We start from the raw sequence: 12,072 nt of genomic DNA, 5'->3' as shown, positions 1-12,072 counted from the left end.
AGCTAAATCAAGGTCATTGCTATCTGTTTCCTTGGGAAAACATGTTGATACTGGATAAAACGATCACGGTAAAAAGATAGCAACAAGAGAGGAATGAAACAAGACAGCCTTTCTATAGTCCACAGGAACATGACAAACCTGCATACTTACAGGATTCCCAAATCCACTCCCTAAAATAATGAAGTCAGTTTAAGAAGCGGGGAAAAGCAGTGTAGTGATCCGACAAAGCAAGATAAAAGTAGAAAATATTGACATAAGAGGTAGCTGAGGAGTATATGGGAAAGGAAAGACTACATAGAATTATACAAAGTTTAGTTTCTCCCCAGAACAGTCCTGCTACTCCCAGTGCCAACAAGCCCTGGGCTGCACCAAACAGAAGAACTGACCACCATAGAACCACTATGACAAACCAGCCTTTCCAAGAGAACTGCAAGGATAAAGCTGTACCTCCTCCCAACTACTTATCTTCAGATAATCCATGAGATTTCCATGGCCAGTCTTGAGACAGAGAGGCCAGAAAACAAATGCTGTACAGCAGATAGAAAACTACCAGTGATCTCACTCATGTCAGGCTTTCCAAGGTCAGGTCATTCTTTGCAAGACTACACAAACCAGGTCAGGAAAAAAGAGAAACAAACAAGTAACCATCCAAACCTGTATCCTCCATTACTCCATGGAGATACAACTCAGCTCTTAGGGGAACAATTAAGAAAAAACAGCACCAGTGTCAAAAAAGCCTCACGTACAGCTGTGAAATTAGAACCTTCCTTGTTTATTAGACAAAGTAATTTGTGACTGAATTAAGCTGCTTTATTGAGTCAGTGAAGGGAAGTGTTTATAATGTATGCTGAACATCCCACGAGCCTGCTGAGACCCTATGTGGCTGAGAAAGAAACAGGTGAACAGAGTACAGTGAAATGTGTCTTTCATAATAGAGAAAACATACACTTGCTCTTTAAAATAGTAAGAGTGACTCAATTCAACCTTAATTTTCCAACACTGGAGATAACTTTGGGATAATACCAGCAGTGTGTGGTTTTCATCCATTTGTCTTTTAAGAAAAGTTTCCATTTAAAGGAAAGAAGATTAAATGGTATAAGTGCACACAGAAGTGCTGTAGTGGTTTTACACTAATAGTAACTCCTCATTTTTCTGGGAGCATAATATTACTTTGGCCAAAAGTAAAGAGTCCAGCGCCTCTTGGAGGTCCTTCAAAACATATTACCATGACTAACCAGAGCAAACAGAGTGACAGCAGTTGCATTTTATTAGGTCCTGAACCTGACTAATATAAGCTATCACCAACTTGTCAGCTTAGTGACCAGAAGCTGAGACACACATTTCCTTTAAGGAGGAAGTGTATGCTAGTGTTTCCAAAATTGTTTTATTTAACAGCTAAAATAAATGGAGATGTATTTGATGACATCTGAACATATGATCGCATCCTGAACAGACCTCAGGATGTTCTGAAGAAAACTGAAGATGAAGTATCAGTGATAGAAGAGATGCAAGACACAGCATACAGTGAACCTATTAAATAGTTTAATACCAAAATAGCTGCTAAATTAATAGAAAGATAAATAGCAGGAAACTTCCAAAACCAGAATGGCAAATGAGACACCACTCCAGGTAAACAACCCATTCTTCCTGTGTCCTAGTCTTATTTCCCACAGGGATATGAACTCACAATTTTCATCACAAAGATGCCTGTTTCCCCAAATACAACATTTCTATGAAGTTGCTGTGTGTTTCAGCAACTATTTACTTCCTCTAAGATTAACAATCTCAATAATCAAGTGATACAGGTGAACTCTAATACAGAAACAATGTCAAAAACCAGTCACCAGAGTCACCGTGAAGTGACAAGTTCTTTTTTTGTATTTCAAATGAAGGTCCTCTGACTTTAGGCTCTAAAATTCTTGACTATAAGGAATCCAAAATGGATTTACAAATGCTATACTACTCTTCCAGGGCTGTAACACCTGCATGTATCGCTGTTGCTATTTTATTCCAAAAAGAGGCAAAGAACATGCCAATTCAGCTCAGTAGCAGAACGAAGCACCTTCACTCACAAAAAAGCATTAGGAAGCCAGGTTCTCTCTAAGTGTGCATAGAAACTGTAGGCCACTAACAGAGCATCTCCTGCTGTCACACAGTAATTGGCTAGCTCAGCAGTTAGTGCACACACGAGCGTAAGCACTTCATTTTCTGCTTTTGAAACATCCTATCGTCTCAAGAAAGAGGAACTTTCATAACAGCAGAAGTGGAGCTCTACCTGTTGGGTTTTTTCTTCCTCCATACTACACTGCTATTTTTCTAGCTGCCTTCCATACATTTATGTCACTTGAGTAGGTTTTTGGAGTCAAATTTACACTTCAATATGGCTTTCCTGTTGTTTTGCAATCTATCTGCACCACTAGCAGTTGCAATTACACGGCAGACAGTTCTGTTGTAGGAGATGACTCCTTAGGAAGGAAGACGCAGAACTGACACTCAATCAGCTGCATGCATACAGACACTTGTTGCATTTAGCATTTATTAAACACAGCCACAGCATCCTCATATCATCAGCGTTACTTCAACACTAACTTTGAAAAGACCAAGTCAAAAGTTACTTGTTTATCCAGGCAGATGGTCCTTTTCCCAGTAGGATACCTACACGCAACTTCAGGTTCCCAAGTCTATACTGAGACTTCACAAGACTCTTACTGCAGAGAACTCATGCTCTTTTGTGAGTTTGTAATTCTCATGGGCAATTAAAAGCAGGAAACTGAATGTGAAAAGTCACCATAGGTCACCTGGAAGCTTCGCTTCCAAATGTTTGTAAAGGTTTTTCATTCTACAGCATTATACAGATACTGCTTAGCACCAAGGATCAGCAAGCAAGTAACAAGCCAGTCCTGAATTCCTCACTCTGTTTCTTTATCACCAAAGCTAATGCTAATTTTTCCATTTAATGGGAGCACAATCAGACCATTAACTCTTAATGAGCCAAGCCACCATTGATTTAATTGCAAATATTACTGAAGAAAACAAAAATGTTATCTTGTTCCTATGTTAGCGATAAGCAAAACAGTCAGTTTAATGTCACTGGAACTTAAATGTCTTGTTGGTATCAATACTGGTGTGGTGCTCTGCAAGGAATTGTTTTGTAGACATGCAAATGAAACAAATGCTAGTGCTGAAAAATCTCAGCTGCAGTCAGAAACGGGGAAGAATTTGCATATACATGATCAGAGTGGAAATATAATTGGTTATCTTTTATGCTTCAAATCTTAGTGATTTATAAAGATACAAAGAATGCTGTAGTATATTTATTACCAGGGTAAAGGAACATGCTTCTGGCCGTGCAGGTTATTATGCCAACTCCTAGGAAGACCTAGGACCATATCATATTTTCATAATCATACTTCACAGTGATAATGGTATTTGAGACCAAATACCTCTGTGTAAGAGTCAATGTCATTACATCACAGACCAACTTGGACATAGGTCTTCTAAGCCACTAACTAGCGCTATCTCATCATGCATTATCTATGAAGGTAAAAATCTTTCCAACACTCTAGGGCTCTGGTACCACCCACACAAGCATGTTAGCTTTGTATTAGATAATTTCTTACTATTGTCTTTACTCTGGGTTACTGTTAGGCTAATAAAAATGTAAATATAGAACTTGTAAGATTTACATTTAAGATCACCTACTCTAAGCATTTATGTTCTATATCTTGTATGTATATATCTAAATACCACACGGAACAAAACAAAATCACCTTTTTCACCACTTAATTTAAAAACAAGAACCATGGAAATGAGTTAAAAAAGTAAAACTAAAAGCAAACCCCACACTGTGGTTTCATACATATAAATTACAGGAAAAGTCTGAAAGAGGCAATTAAAAAAAAAAAAAAAACAAAACAAAGTAATCATTTACTCCGGTGAGAGTCTGTGGGTGTTCTAAAAGAAATACAAAGCTATTTTAATTTGGGCTTCATTTCAGATGAAGCACTGAAGGACTTAGCTGAAAGGACTGGCTTCAGTCCATACTGCCAAAACGTAGCGAGGCTTGACCTAACATCTTTTTCAGAAGTTTGAAAATTAAGATGGGGTCACATCTAGCATTTGCCATTTTGCCAAGAATGGGGGCAATAAGGACTGGATGGGAAGGTGAATGCTTTGCATTAAAGGATTTTGTGGGCCACTCACTCTTTAGCCCCAAATCATTTAAATCTGCTGTGGAAAGCAACAAGTAACAGAGTTGGCAGCGAGTAATGAAAGAAAGCTTCACCTTCTCTTTGAAAGTTGGTGTCTCAGTCTGTTTCCTCACATAGAAGAATATTCATCACCAAATCTGGCTTTGAAAATTGTAATATTTGAGGTAGAAAGTGAACTCTAACCTACATTTACATCAATCTCCTCTTCTCATAAAGTATCAGAAATGACAGAGGTGACTTCAAATTCTAATTACGATGACCTATTACACCCCTTCAGTGCATTAGCCACCATGCTGGGAAGGAGGACAGAGCATCCTGCACCACCTAGCCTGGAGGAGATGGGAGTTCAGCCTGGAGCAGAGTGTGCTCCTGATGGCAGGGCATGTCCTGAAACACAAACTGCTAGAGGGCACTGGGGTGGAGTGACAAACCCATCAATCTCCCGACATCTGCTTTGTACTCATTACCTAGAAAGTTAACAGTTCATTTGCATAAAATTTAAAGTTCTGGTTTGGAAGAACAGAGACAAACATACATTTCACTTCAATGAGAGACTCTTTGGGAAGCAGAAAGTCTCATCCCAATATTACACCACTTGGTAATATAAATAAGATCGCTACAATTAAAAGCATTAAGTTAGAGAGGACTTTAAGAAGAAGCAAAAATTTATAAGGAACATTTAAGAAAGAAACCAAAACCAAGGAAAAAATTTCATCTTTGAGATGCTTTGACATTGAAATGTCATTACTTCACTAGTTACAGACAATGACAGCAAAACCCCTAATAAAATTAAACCTTGCAGCTCTGTAATATTCATTTACTTATTTTGATGCAAAGGAGAGTAAAAAAAAAAAAAGGCTGAAGGCACACAGGAGCTGGGGAAGGGAGGAATGTCTAATATGATAATTAAATACTAATAACTCTACGGTAAAAATTCTACTGAAGTCTGTTGGTCTCTTGCGCATACATGTTACGACACAATTTGTAGGTGATGCAATGGTTTGGCTGAGTATCTGGAAGGCTGTGAGCTATTCCTCTACATGTGGTCCATTTGTGAGTAAGAAAGCAACTGCCTTGCCTTCTGTACTCTCTTACCAAAGACTTAATTCTCTTCACTTCACTGTAACTCTTGAAAGGGGCACATACTTCCTTGATATTGCAAACGGTTATAAGATATACCAATCACACAACTGCACCCTGCAGTTAAAATCACCTCCTGGCTGAAGAAGGCAGACACCAATGGTAGAAGTTGCAATCTAAGTGTCCTGTAGACACCACCAAGACAAAAACTTACTTAAAACATATAGGTTGATAAGTTCTGTTGCAACAGAGCAAACTTTGAAGACAAAGCTTTATGTCAGGCATTTTTTCCCCTGTGAATTGAGATTTTTGGAAAATACTGTTCAACAAAAGTAACATTTTTTTAATTGTATTTATGACTAACAGCATACATCTGTCACTGGAAAAAGACAAAACCAAAGAGAACAGTTTGATAAGAGACACAGCTTTCAGTGACAAGAAAGTTTTTCAATCTCCAGCAACATACTCAGCAATTATAGCATGGCAAAAGAATTGATATATCCTATCACATGCAGTTGTTACTACAAAGACTTACAGGTCGCTTTATCAAGTGCAGAAATTTCTTTTATCTAGACAGCCATTAACTGCAGTCATGGACAGTAACAAAGACAAGCTTGACATGGCATTTTAGAGAGCTACGATTGCTCCACATGACAGCTTTATTGGCTTTCATGTGCTTCTGTATGGAAGTGAAAATCAAAGCTGAAACTCCAGGCCTCTTTCCCCTTGCAAGATGCTGTAGCCAGGCAAATGTAAAACATTAATGCAGTTAGTTACTACCATTCTAAAAATAAATTAACGTCAGCATGTGTGCCACTGACAGTATCACACTTTCAGAACTAAATCAAACAAGAGTTGCTAAGTCTGCTAACCAATTACTGCTTGTTAAGCTTGGGCACATCTTCCCAAAAAGCCAGATAAGCTTGTCAGCTCTGCAAAGCCACCAAAGACCTAATGACATTCTTTGCAAGAATGGTGGTTTGCCAGAGTATCCTGGTTAGATCTTCCGCGGGTGGTTTGGTGGGCACAAGGCAACAGCCATCCACCCTTCTGCTGATACTGCACTGATGTAGTAATATTGCTTTACGCAGCAAATAGGGAAGGTGACAGTAGAAGACAAAGTAGCAGTGATTCATGTGCTGTGAGCATTATGAGAAAGGTGTTTTCAGAAAGAATCCAAAAGGTGAAATCCACCTCTAGGCAAAGGGCCAGCACAAAGCAAAGGACCTCAAAACCAGCTTAAAGTGGTGCTTTAAGTAATTGACGGGCTGCATGCCAGTCTTGTAGGTAAAGATTAATTTCACCCTCAAACTAAGGAGGGAACATTTAAGAAAGCCAAATGTGAACAAAAAACCCATCAGGTCAGCAACATATGCAGCACAGCAAAGGAACGGCAGGTTGCAAGGAGACTAGGTCAAGTCAGGAGGGAAGGGCAATAATACAGAAGTTAGAGTATTTTGTTGCCTGGCAATTCAAGAGCCAACAAAGAAACTATGAAAGAGGCAATGCATTGGGCATAGTGTTTTAGGAAGAGCCTTTTATACAATTGAGTTGGTTCGCTTTGCTAAAGGGAGTACCTTGTGAGAGTGAAAGTCATAAGACCAACTAATAAGGAGCACTTCCCACTCAAGATGGCAAAACCAGCTTTCTCAAATCAGGGATCTTAACTATCTAGAAATGGACAAACCAACCAACCTTGAATGATTCTGTTCATTTGAAAAGCACCAAAATGCAGTTTCCCTTTTAAAAATATATTCTTATTACATTTGGATGTTTGAAAGACATACTGTATCCAAATGTCTTATCCAGCTATCCAAAGTTATGTATTAACTAAGCATTAGCTTAGGTTTTAAAAGTAAAAGTGAGTATTTCCAATGTGGTGCTATGCTGGTGGCATATTCTGTTCTTCAAAACAGGAACGTCTGTAGTATTTACTCTTTCTCACCCTCTCCCAGTAAGGCACCACATGTTGCTGTGATGGAACTGCACCCCTCAGGACTGCCGTTGCACCTGGGCTCACTCACCACGCTTATCAGTCTTCCGGGCTAGGTATCTTAGGGATGGTCTTAAGCAGACCTTGTTATCTGAAAAGATGCAGATCTCTGCTGTAGCATTAGTGCAGCAAAACACCACTGACTATGAAATGAACTTTCTCTCCTGGCAAACCAGCTTTTTGAAGGAAAGATCTTTCTATCAAATCTGTAAGAGAATTTATTATGCTTAACTTTTTTCACTAGCTTCCTAAGGAAGCAATTAAGCATTTCTTTGCAATTATTCCATTAAGAAAACCAAGACAAATTAAAAAGGATTATCCACTTTGGTACTGTAGCGGAGGTCTGAAAGAAGTGCCTCCCTCCAGATTTTGGGGTCTGGATTTTATTCCTTGCAAACCCAGATTTCCCCCCTAAGTGGACCCAGCAAAATCTTTGGTGTTTGATGAACATTAAAAAGCCTGTACTTTCTTTTAGTTACACAATGTTACTAGGAAGATGGTATAAATATAAATACAATCACAACCATAATTTTGCTAGTTTACATACATTCCCATGTGAAAGACCTGAGTATACGAAGCAGAACACTGGAATAATGACTATAGCATAAAATGTTGCAAAAGTCATTTACAGCACTGTGTAAAAATGAGTAATTAAAAATACATACACAATTACATAATGAACAAGTTCTCTTTGTAAAAAGTAAACACGTTGGAAGTTAAGATTACAGCAAAATTACACAACCGATCCTTGTTAAGCTTGTTAAGCAAGCAATGGTATACCTTGTTTAAACAACCATGCTATGTCAGCCAGCCCTCCTCAAACTGCAGTGATACACTGAATTGGGAGGAGACATCTTGCACTTTGCATGTCAGCTCAGCCTTTAGAAACAGCTCACAATGGCTTGTAATGAAGCATGCATTTACTGTATTCTTCTTGGTCCTTAGAAATGCTGGTATTCAGAGTTTTTCCTAGAACAGACACTTTCTTTGTGCTGAGACAGATTTGCTTTATTAATCATAGGTATGCTTTCTAGTAGTGATTTTGTGATACTTGCTAATGGTGATTTTTGTGGTATTTGTGGTAATCTATAATAAAGTAGAGAAATTCAGAGGATAAAGCCTCCATGTCCTTGTGTATTACAGAATCCTATGAACCCAAGGTCACGATCTCTACACACCCGCAGGCCGAGTAACCTTTTAGGTTGTGAAAACTGCTTATTAAAACTGTTCTCATATTTAATACCACAGACATGTACAGAATCAAAGGCAGAAAACAGAATATCAGATCATGACCATACAGCATGTTAACGGATGAAGTACATAGAAAGTATACGTGTTCAAGGAGGCACGGAAAGATTGCACACTACATGCTGCTCTGGTCCGTCTGGAGGACTGGGACACACGCTTCCTCTGGGCTGACTACTGCTAAATAGCTGAGAACAGCTCTGATGTCCCCTCTCCGCACAGGCAGATCATCAGTCCTGCTGGCACCAAGCTGACTGGCACCTGGGACAGCCTCAAGAATTACAACATAAAAATGATGAGGATTTTTTTTAAATAGCTACTTTTACTTACAAAGCACCAGAAGCATTTAGGATACATTTTCTTCTGTCAAATTTTTGTCCAACATGAAGAAGGTAAGATTACATGCACGCACTGAGACCGCACATTCCCCTCATTTCACCTCTCAGAATTACACATATGGCCCAACTTGCACAAAAGCTCTGAGAACTAGTCACATTGCAAAAATAATTTGCACCATAAATCCATATTACTGCCTATAGCAGGGTTAATAGAGCTATACCAGGGAGTTTAGAAGCTACCAATACCCTCTCTGCTTAAATCACCAGAAACACAGCATTGATGGGAAACTCCATGGAAACTTCTTTCCACAGTACATCAGACAAAGAACGGGCAAAAAATAGCATTTTATAAAACACTAATGGATTTTGTTTGTTAATAAAAAGCAATCTCTGCCAGAGGCATTTAAACAAGGATGATGCAGAAATTGAGATGAATACTTTGGTAAGCCTTACTGCCAGCTTAATGTCTATAATGAAAAGTAATAAAGTGAACTAGGCATGTTGCTATACCAATTTTTTTTTTAACTCCGTTAAATATTGATAAGAACTTATATTCCTTACCAATGCCAGTAGCAACTCATTTTATGAATGCAAATTAAATTTTAATTTTTATTCTTCGTGAACATAAGTTTTATGCCTGTGCTTTATATTATACCTATAAGAGACTTCAAACAAATCTGTGATGTGTTATGAAAGCGTAATAATATAAGTGCCTACCTTTTTCAGGAACCGCACTCCATAGGTAAATATATATAGGTAAAAGGTAAATCTCCACCTGCAAAAGGTACAAGACATTAACTCTAGGATACCAGGTTTACATACTTACAGTTCAACACATGATTTCTTACAGCACTGCCAAACCACCACATCCTGGTCGTGCTAACAGAAGTTGAAGCAAAATTTTGGTCTGGTTTTCTACAACTTTTGTTGTAAAGTATTGTGCTCATCTGCCTGTTTTTCCTAGCCTCCCATTAGCCCTCTGAAAATACTGGCTAATTTCACCTAAACATGACAGGAAAACCACAAATTTTCAAGGCTAATTAAGTTTTTAAAAGTTTCATGAAAACTAGCAGGACTGTGGAGGACAGAGGACAATTCACACGCCTATTGCAGGGAAGCTCACTTGTTATTACACACCAGGCCAATGATAATAAGAAATTTTATTAAGCCTTCAACAGGTGACTTTAGAGTGCTGCACACCAAATACAGTCTTTAGTAATGAAAAGCATCATCCACAATAAGCTGGAATTTCACTTAGCAGATTCCAGCACTTCACTTTTAGTTTTAGAGAGTGCATTTGCATCAGATAGATATGCCGGATACAGATATATATCTACAATTTATGTCCACTTCCAAAAAGTTTCATTGACAAAGATGGTTCTACATTTTCCCAAGTACACATGAAATAATTGCTGGGCTTCTAGTTTTTCTTTTCAGATAGAGGCAAACTAGAAGCTAGGATCAAGATGCCATGGAAAATAAGAGAGAAACCAGCAGGAGATTTAATACGAAATCATCCTCTCCTCTACGTCTTTCTCCCTTCTCCAATAAAACAAGACATACAGAGTATCTTCCTATCTTTTGGACCCATTACTGGCTTAGGAAAGAAGAGTCAAGGGAAGTATAAGGAAATAAAATCAAAACCTCATGCAGTGTAAATTCTTAGAGGAATTCCTGTTTGCTTTTTTCCCAAGGGTTGGAGTGACTACACAAACATGCTTGACATAAACACCAGTGAGGTACTATTCATAACATTTAAACCAGGATGAGACTTGGCTTCCTTAGTGTGAGGCAATACTGCAGCGTGAATCATCTCCAATTACATATGTTACAGCACTTAAAACTTTCTCTCCACTGGCAAAACTATTAGTTTATGGTTAATTGGCACTGAAGCATGTTCAGACATTACTGGAATGGTTTCAAAACTGAAAATGCTCCTATGTAAAAGAAGGTTGATCCAAACCTTCCTCTTCAAAGCTACTTTTACAAGTATTCAGAAAGAAAGTTGTGTCATACATAAATAACCCTCTGACAAGTTGAGTACAGGAGAGTGTAACAACATCAATGAGATTTAAAGTGTGATATACTTCAGCTGAACAGAAACTCTCTCTTATCCTGTAGTCTCCACAGTACTGCAGAGATTAATTTATTCAATTGATATGATACAAATACCAATCCCTTCAAGGGTTCAGTCACACTAGCAACATGTCTCGCAGCTTTCATGCTGGCAGTTTTCTCACGATACTGCAAAAATAGAGCACTCGGAGGCAAAACGTTAGTTGTGCTGATAGAAACCTTCAGATCACACACATGGAAGAAACAGCAAGGACAGCAATATGAAGGAAGGTTTTATTTGGGCAACAATTTTCTCATTAGGCTGGTCCTATGGCTAGGAAACCTGCCATTTAACTTCAAGGTTACATACCTCATCTAGTGAAAGTTTGAAGGCTGTCACTGAAAATAAAAATATTAGGAGGGAAAAACTGTCTAACCTAATCTCACTGCTGAGCACTCCAAGTGCCCTTTTTTCACTCCTAAGTGTGAGCAGTTATGATAAATTCCTCACAAAGAGTTTTCTTGTTTTAAAAATCCCCTCAATATCACCTTTATTCCACATTTCTCCAAGAAAAATTCATAACATATTTGAGGACATTTGTAGCTTGCTGTTGGGAAATGCAATATTCCATAGAGGAGTTCAAAGGCAGCCTAAAGTATTTGAAATATTTTAATGGTTAAGTTTTAGATGGTGGGTCTCAGGGATTTTCCAGTCTGCACAGACGCCTGAAAGACTCTGGTTGCAGCATTTCATTCCTGAAACAAGCAAATTCAGAAACACCAATTTCCCTGTCTAACTTCCCACCCATCCCCGCAAAACGCTACCACTGCTGTAGATCTGAGCTAAAGCCATGGGTTGCCCTGTAGGAGAATTCCTGGAGCTCTGGAAATACCTCAGAGCCAAGAGCCACCAGGTACTATTTGGGTCAGCCAAAGACAATCTATTTACTCCAGCTGTTTGAATGCTACAAAGGTGATACATGCATACAAGCATATGATAATATATGCTATTGGTCTTCTTTCCTCTTTTTCCCTAACCTGCCAAACAAGTCTACTTAGATTGAGCATCAGAAGATAAAGCAAGGCTCAGAACTGGGTGACAGACAAAGCTGGTCAAAGTGCTAACTTCTTAAAAAAATAAGTAATACTG

The 12,072-nt window shown here is 38.5% G+C and overlaps 1 protein-coding gene across 1 annotated transcript in view; it reads right to left on the bottom strand.

Annotated features, from left to right (window-relative positions):
- Positions 1-12,072, bottom strand: part of CERS6 (ceramide synthase 6) — a 95,183-nt gene that overhangs the window by 53,472 nt on the left and 29,639 nt on the right. Inside the window, exon 5 of the mRNA XM_009325449.1 lies at positions 9,585-9,642. Within this exon, the coding sequence (XP_009323724.1) occupies positions 9,585-9,642 (58 nt within the window). The remainder of the gene's footprint in view (positions 1-9,584; positions 9,643-12,072) is intronic.

The sequence above is a fragment of the Pygoscelis adeliae genome, unplaced genomic scaffold (genome assembly GCF_000699105.1).
Source record: "Pygoscelis adeliae isolate BGI_AS28 unplaced genomic scaffold, ASM69910v1 Scaffold106, whole genome shotgun sequence".
NCBI classification, from domain to species: domain Eukaryota; kingdom Metazoa; phylum Chordata; class Aves; order Sphenisciformes; family Spheniscidae; genus Pygoscelis; species Pygoscelis adeliae.
The sequence above is the reverse complement of the archived record's forward strand: the minus strand, read 5'-3'. Positions and strand labels throughout refer to the sequence as shown.